Source organism: Loxodonta africana, chromosome 22, assembly GCF_030014295.1.
Source record: "Loxodonta africana isolate mLoxAfr1 chromosome 22, mLoxAfr1.hap2, whole genome shotgun sequence".
NCBI lineage: Eukaryota > Metazoa > Chordata > Mammalia > Proboscidea > Elephantidae > Loxodonta > Loxodonta africana.
The window spans coordinates 48,879,674-48,888,297 of NC_087363.1; the positions used below are offsets into that span (position 1 = coordinate 48,879,674).

The 8,624-nt window shown below is 43.3% G+C and overlaps 1 protein-coding gene across 1 annotated transcript; it reads right to left on the minus strand.

The window, feature by feature from the left end:
• Positions 1-6,685: 6,685 nt before the first annotated feature.
• On the minus strand, positions 6,686-8,311 carry LOC100665312 (tubulin alpha-1B chain-like). The gene has a single exon (XM_023547993.2). The coding sequence runs from the start codon at positions 8,113-8,115 to the stop codon at positions 6,865-6,867; it is 1,251 nt and encodes a 416-aa protein (XP_023403761.1). The 5' UTR covers positions 8,116-8,311; the 3' UTR covers positions 6,686-6,864.
• Positions 8,312-8,624: the final 313 nt, after the last annotated feature.

Consider the following 8,624-nt stretch of genomic DNA (forward strand, 5'->3'; position numbering starts at 1 on the left):
CAAGTGAACATTTACCATTCCAATCAGTCTGTCACATGTAGGTTTACATACATCTTACTCCCTTCTCCCACTTGCTCTCCCCCTATTGAGTCAGCCCTTTCAGTCTCTCGTTTCGTGCCAATTTTGCCATCTTCCCTCTCTCTCTATCTTCCCATCCCCCCTCCAGTCAAGAGTTGCCAACACACTCTCCAGTGTCCACCTAATTTAATTGGCTCACTCTTCATAAGCATCTCTCTCCCCCCCGCTGACCAGTCCTTTTCATGCCTGATGAGTTGTCTTTGGGGATGGTTCCTGTCCTGTGCCATCAGAAGTTCTGGGAAGCATTGTCTCTGGAATTCCTCTAGTCGCATTCATATCATTAGGTATGGTCTTTTTATGAGAATTTGGGGTCTGTATCCCATTGGCCTCCTGCTCCCTCAGGAGTTGTCTGTTGTGCTCCCTAGCAGGGCAGACATCGCGAGTTTATTCTTATTGACTCTCCTTTGTAGGTGACTTTTCATTTATCCCTAAGCTGCTCTTAAAATTCTCTCTTCATCTTTGGTTTTGGCAAGTTTGATTATAATATGTCTTGGTAACTTTCTTTTAAGATCTACCTTACGTGGAGTTTGATGAGCATCTTGGATAGATATCTTCTTATCTTTCACGATATATGGAAGTTTTCTGCCAACAAATCTTCAACAATTCTCTGTGTATTTCTTTTATCCCTTGTACATTATTTCTCTTGATATAGTCACGCATGATTCTTCATTCTTTTAAATTCTTTTATCTGGTTTTTCTTTGAATACATTGGTGCCAAGTGTTTTATTTTCAGTCTCACATATTTTGCCTTACACTTGCTCAATTTTGCCTCTCTGACTTTCTATTGAGTTGTCTAATTCTGGAATTTTATTGTTGATCTTTTGAATTTCTGATTGCTGTCTCTCTATGGATTCTTGCAGCCTGTTAAATTCTTCATTATGTTCTTGAATAACCTTTTTATTTTCTTCAACTGCTCTGTCTGTGTGTTCCTTGGCTTGTTCTGTGCATTGCCTGATCTTCCTGATCTAGTTTCTGATGTCTCGAAGAGTGCTGCGTATTAATCTTTTACATTCTGCATCTGGTAGTTCCAGGAATATACCTTTATCCAGAAGATCCCTTCATTCTTTGTTTTGAGAGCTTGTTGAAGTGCTTATGGTTTGCTTTTTTATGTGATTTGATATTTTATGTTTGCTTACTGTGTTATAGCTTCTTGCTTTGTTTTGTTTTGAGATGCCCAGATAGGCTGCTGGAGTGAGCTAGCTTGATTTTTTTTTTGCCTTTGAAGTTCTAAGGTCCTGTCACTAAATGGGTAGAGGTGTTATCAGGTATATCAGCCTAGGAGTCTATTCACTTTTCTTGTATGGATTCAGCTCAGGTGTCCATCTAGTTGGTCATCAAGTGTGTGGTACAGGCTCTGTCCTACAGTTTTAGAGAGGTAGGAGTGATTGGTGTAGGTACTGGTATCTGGTTGCAGCAGGGGGTTATGCTCTGAACAAGGCAGGGGGCTGACAACTGTCCCCTGAGTGTCTGTGAGGGAAGTGTGTCTCTGTTCCCTACAGAGCACAGGTGATTGGGTTCTGCAGCCAGACCATGGGTACCCAATGCTTTTGGTTGTAAGGACTGGGAGGTACCCCTTATCCTTGGACCCCTGTAACAGGTGGCTAGGTGAAGTGGGTGGATCCACTAGTCCTCAGGCCCTTGATGTGGGTAGGTCTGGACCCTGTTTAATAAGCAAAGTGGTGTCAAACATCAAATACCTACCTCTCCACTGCACAGCTGAAACAGTTGTAGTCGGCCAGCAAGGGGCTATTCTCCTTTAATGGGCCCACACAAGTCCATCCAGGAGTGAAAAAAAAAAAAAAAAAGGAGTGAAGGATATTCAAAATCCTCAGACTCTTTGTGTCTGGACAGGAGCTGCTTCTGTCCTGAGCTCCCCAGCTTAGTGGAGCTGGTAGATTATTTTCCCCCCAGTTGTTAATTTATTCAATCTCCAAGGCAGGAGAATGGCTCAGGACATGCAGTGGGACCTATCTCAGGCCCAGGGAAATTGACAGCCACTGACACTGACTTGGGGGCTGGGGGCATGGTAAAATAACACAACGACTTAGCTTTTGCCAAGAGTGCTATTCATTTCTGGTTTTGGAGGTGTGAGTAGGCTTTGCAGCTCGCTGTCTTTCCCTGAGAAAACTGCTTCCATAACTCTACTGCCAGCCCCACCACAGTCACTCCAGGGGATCCTGCCTGAAGGTTCCCACTGAGTGAGGTCTTGCAGCTCCTCACTGGTTCTGACCCGTCTCTCCCTCCCCCTGACATTCAGTCCATTTTCTAACCTTGCCTTTGGTGTTCAGGGCTCCTAGCTTGTCATATATATAGTTGTTTCATTTGTTTTTTTTGGGTCTTTGTTTTAAGAAGGATCACTGGAAGCGTCAGACTACCATCTTGGCCCCACCTCTGTTGACTTGTTTGAAAGCAATTTACAGACATAATCCCTGGGGAAGAATTTTAGACAAGAAAAAAAATATATATCTTTCCACTTACAGTCATTGTGTTAAAGACCTTTGCTACTTGTTGAATCAATGAATGGATGATAATACTGTTAACTCTTTTAAGAGTTAACATTCATTGAATAAGTGCTGTAGATCAGGTAAGTGCTTTACATATATTACCCAATTTATTACGCATAACCCTGTGACAGAAGTGTTATCACCATTTAATAGCTGAAGAAAGTAAGGTTAACAAGTAAGTAGTAGAAGAACATTTTGAGCCCATGCAGTATAGCTCCAGAGTCATTTCTCTTAACAACTACACAAACTGTCACTCTAAGAACTAAATAACTGCCTATCAACTTATTTTCAACAGCTGAAAGACCTTAGAAGTATAAGGAACTGACAAATTAAATCAACTCCATAGATACTATATTTTCTCTGTGCCAGTAACTGCCAAGCAATGAAGATAAAATCATGTGAATCCTCTTCTGAAGAAGTCCACATAAATAGAAGTAAATAGTGAAGTGTTACTCCTGCAAATATCTACACCTAATGAGGTAGAAAGATCAGTGATCTAGGGAAGGCAGTGGTCTGAAGTTTAGGAAGACTGGGCTGTTATCCTGATACTGCTACCAAGTAGCATCCTACTCTGGTCATGGGGTGATGCTTCTGAGAGACTCAGCACCATGCCTGGCAAGGTGAATGCATGCCAGCTCAATGAATTCTACTTTAGGCATGTAACAAAGCGTTTCTCTAAACTTCAGTTTCTTCATCTGCAAAATAAGAGGAAATAAATAAGATGATAACTGAAGTCATCATACCAAGAGGCTTGAACTCACTGTTGTCTTGAAATATGTGCAGTCACTGGGTTGAATTGTGACCCCTCAAAATATGTGTTAGCTTGGCTAGGCCATGATTCCCAGTATTGTGTGTTCAACATTTTGTAATCTGATGTGATTTTCCTATGTTGTAATTCTAACCTGTATGATGTTAATGAGGTAGAATTAGAGGCAGTTATGTTAATGAGGCAGAACACAATCTATAGGATTAGGTTATGTCTTGGGTCAATCTCTTTTGAGATATAAAAGAGAAAATCAAGCAGAGAGAAGAGGGACCTTATTACCACCCAGTAAGAAGAGCCAGGAGCAGTATGCATCCTTTGGATCCAGGGTCTCTGCGCTGAGAAGCTCCTCGGCCAAGGAAATATTGATGAAAAAGACCTTTCCCCAGGGCCAGCAAAGAGAGAAAGTCTTCCCCTGGAGCTAATGCCCTGAATTTGGTCTTCTAGCCTCCTAAACTGTAAGAAAATAAATTTCTGTTAGTTAAAGCCACTTGTAGTATTTCCGTTATAGCAGCACTAGATAACTAAGACACTGGGATAAGTGCTTAATGTGTATCGCTTCATTGAGTTCTCACAATTCCTATAAGGTAGTCATTTTAGTTGTTATTAATCCCATTTTACAGTTGAGGAAAGTGGAGCAAGAGAATCTAATAACTTGCTGGGGGTCACCAGCAGAATGTGGAAGAGTCAGGATTTGAACCCAAGTAATACGACTCTGGAGCCCTGGTGGTACAGTGGTTAAGAGATTGTCTGCTAACTGAAAGGTCTAGTTTGAATCCACCAACTACTCCTTGGAAACCTTATGGGGCAGTTCTATTGTGTCCTGTAGGATCGCTATGAATTGGAATCAACTGGACAGCAATGGGTTTTGGGGGTTTTTTTGGTTTAATATGACTTTTGAGTGCAAGTTCTTAACATCTGTGTTGTATTTCTCTGAGATGTGTTGGAAAGATCTTAGTGAAATTTGAATATGTGATGCCTAGTTTACAAAACCAGTGCTCTAATCCCTGAGGTAAGAAGACTTTACAATATGTATACAAAATTGTCAAGAACAAAAATGGATTTTATGAACATATGTATGATTATATTTATTCCAGCTATAAATATATATTACAGGTATGTGTATATGTTACTGTTATATTCACACTTTGTTTTTCTCTTCCTTTCCATACCATTGTTTGGGTGCTTAAATAGAAGTTAATGCCTATCAGAAAGTGAAAAAGAACCTGGATTTTGCCCAGTGTTTTAGATTTTACCTTCAGTTTGAAGCATGGTACCCAGCTGTGCTGGACTCAACTAAAAAAAAAGAAAAAAAGAGTTGGTTGAAAGTATTATCATAGGCCCAGAATGTTTGAATTTATGAGGGAGGGAGCAAGTTGGAGAAAGATAATCTGGGAAGCACACCTCAACACCACTATGCCCCCAACTCAAGAGGAAACGGAAGGCTGCTGATATGACCATTGTGGGTCATAGCTTATTAGACCCACTGAAGCATACTGGGAAAAAAAAATGTGTAATATTTTGGTGTCCAGCTGTGGCCTTCATTAATATAAACCTGACCTTTGAGATGGAAACCCTGGAGGTGTAGTGGCTAAGTGCTACGGCTGTCAACCAAGAGGTTTGCAGTTGGAAACTCTACGGGGCAATTCTACTCTGTCCTATAGGGTCGCTATGAGTCGGAGTCGACTTGATGGCATTGGGTTTTTGGTTTTTTGGACCTCTGAGAACAAAGCAAATGGAACATGCACTGCCTGAAAGCAATACGTGGGTGATTCATTAACACTAGAGCTGTCAAAAGTGGATGGAGAGAAATGCTATTTGTAATATCCACTAAACTATGGATAAAAGTGGTCTCTCCCCTGCCCACATACACTTACAAATCAGGTCATTATGAGAAGGATTGCTCTGTTGGAATCAATTTAATTCCTTTATTTTACAGATGAGGAAACTGAAGTCCATAGAGCAGTAGCAGTCCCAGGGTTGCATGCAAGTGAGGAACAGAGCCAGAGGGAGAACACTGTTTCTTGACTGCCTCCAGTTTTGAGGGAGACAATGCATGTGATTTGGGACACTTCCCATAATTGCCGCAGCTTCAGTTTCTCCATCTGTATGTTTTAAGAGAGGAGAGCAGATGCAAAATGGTATGTACATGGCACTGTTGCTGCCCTGTCCTCTCCAGGATCCATGCCAGATACCACAGATGGCTTATGGTAAATATGTAACAATAATATGTGGAGTACTTATGGTATGCTAGATGTTCCAATAAGCACTTTACATATATTATTTCATTTAATTCCCATAATCAACCTATAAGATAGGTGTTATGATACCCATTTTACAAATAAGAGAATTGGTGTTCAGAGAGATTTAGTTACTTGCTCTAGGTTGTACCATCAGGGGACAGTGAAGAGGTCTTTGATCCTAGGAAATCTAACCCGAAAGCCCATATTCGTAAGTCCTATAATATACGGCCAGCATAGCCTATGGGCTTTTGCTGCTAGCTCCCTATGTTGTTGTTGTTAGGTGCCGTCCAGTTGGCTCTGACTCATAGAACCCTGTGTACTACAGAATGAAATATTGCCCGGACCTGTGCCATGCTCACAATTGTTGCTTGATCCCATTGTTGCAGCCACTGTGTCAATCCATCTCATTGAGGGTTTTCCTCTTTTCCACTGACCCTGTACTTTACCAAGCATGATGTCCTTCACTGGGACTGATCCCTCCTGACAACATGTCCAAAGTATGTAAGACGCAGCCTAGCCATCCTTGCTTCTAAGGAGCATTCTGGTTGTACTTCTTCCAAGACAGATTTGTTTGTTCTTTTGGTAGTCCATGTTATATTCAATATTCTTCACCAGCACCTCAATTCAAAGGCATCATTTTTTCTTTGATCTTCCTTATTCATTGTCCAGCTGTTGAAAATACGATGGCTTGGGTCAGGCACACTTCAGTCTTCAAGGTGACATCTTTGCTTTTCAACACTTTAAAGGCGTGGTGGTTAAGTGCTATGGCTGCTAACCAAATGTTGGCAGTTCAGATCTACTAGGTGCTCCTTGGAAACTCTATGGAGTAACGGGTTTGGTTCTTTTTTTCTGGTTTTGCTCCCTATAGCCATCCCTAATCAGGCACATCCCCCATCCCCATAAGCTTGGAAATGAACTCAAAATCCTCCTCATCATGTTATTGCAGGCACCTACCACCAATTGATCAGAGGACAGTGGGCATGTGAAATAAACCGTTTTATTAGCCCTGGATTAGATGCGTTCTAAGGACGCTTCTGGCTGTAAGATTCTAATGCATGATTTCAAGGATTGAAGGCAGTGTTAGATAGTAATATATATTTTTTTCTTTTTAATACTTTTATTTTGAGACATGATGGAAAAACCTTACAGGTACACATGGAAAAATAAGACACGATCATAGTTGATAGTGAAGACAATGTAACAAGAAAGCTTTGTTGCCTAACATAGAAGCTTGAGTTCTGAGTGTGACATGCTGCTGCAGGGCTCAAAGGAATAATTAGTATTCTTCTCCTTCTTCCTCACTCTCTCCTTCAACAGAATCCACACCAACCTCCTCATAGTCCTTCTCAAGGGCAGCCATGTCCTCACAGGCCTCAGAAAACTCTCCTTCCTCCATCCCATCACCCACGTACCAGTGAACAAAGGCATGCTTGGCATACATCAGGTCAAACTTGTGGTCCAGGCGAGCCCAGGCCTCAACAATGGCTGTGGTGTTGCTCAGCATGCACACAGCTCGCTGTACCTTGGCCAGGTCTCCACCAGGCACCACAGTGGGAGGCTGGTAGTTAATGCGAACCTTGAAGCCAGTGGGGCACCAATCCACAAACTGGATGCTGTGCTTGGTCTTGATGGTGGCAATGGCAGCATTGACATCTTTGGGAACCACATTACCGTGGTACAACAGGCAGCAAGCCATGTATTTACCATGGCGGGGGTCACATTTCACCATCTGGTTGGCTGGCTCAAAGCAAGCATTGGTAATCTCTGCTACAGAAAGCTGTTCATGGTAGGCTTTCTCAGCAGAGATGACAGGGGCATATGTGGCCAGAGGGAAGTGGATGCAGGGATAGGGCACCAGGTTGGTCTGGAATTCTGTCAGATTGACATTCAGGGCACCATCAAATCTGAAGGAAGCAGTGATAGAGGACACAATCTGGCTAATAAGGCGGTTAAGGTTAGTATAGGTTGGGTGCTCAATATCAAGGTTTCTGCGACAGATGTCATAGATGGCCTCATTGTCTACCACGAAGGCACAATCTGAGTGCTCCAGGGTGGTGTGGGTGGTGAGGATGGAGTGGTAGGGCCCAACTACAGCTGTGGAAACCTGGGGGGCTGGGTAAATAGAGAACTCCAGCTTGGACTTCTTGCCATAATCAACTGAGAGACGTTCCATCAGCAAATAGGTGAACCCAGAACCGGTTCCCCCACCAAAGCTGTGGAAAACCAAGAAGCCCTGAAGACCTGTGCACTGGTCAGCCAGCTTGTGAATTCTGTCCAAGACAAGGTCAGTGATCTCCTTGCTGATGGTGTAGTGGCCGTGGGCATAGTTATTGGCAGCATCTTCCTTGCCTGTGATGAGCTGCTCAGGATGGAAGAGCTGGCGGTAGGTGCCAGTGCAAACTTCATCAATGACCGTGGGTTCCAGGTCTACAAACATTGCCCTGGGAACATGCTTGCCAGTGCCTGTCTCACTGAAGAAGGTGTTGAAGGAGTCGTCTCCTCCCCCAATGGTCTTGTCACTTGGCATCTAGCCATCAGGCTGAATGCCGTGTTCCAGACAGTAGAGCTCCCAGCAGGTGTTGCCAATCTGGACACCAGCCTGGCCTACGTGGATGGAGATGCACTCACGCATGCTGGCTACGAGTTTGGAGGCGAAGGTGACGGAAGCAGACAACGGGTCCCGGTTACCATCCTCGACAAGCTAAGTCGCGGTAAGTAACGCACTCTAGATAGTAATATTTAAAAAAAATGGAATACAGAGGCAGGGCCAAGATGGCAGAATAGCCAGATGCTTCCGGCGACCCCTCTTACAACAAAGACCCAAAAATCAAGTGAAATGACTGTATTTATTACAAGCTAGGAGCCCTGAACATCAAAGGCAAACTTAGAAAACGGACTGAGCAGCAGGGTCAGAGAGAGACTATACAGAAGCGGAGAAGAGTTTCTAGACCTAAATTGCTGGGATCCCTCAGGCACCATTCCTGGAAGCGGCTGTGGGAGGCTGGTGGTAGCACTCGGCCACGGTTTTCTCAGGGA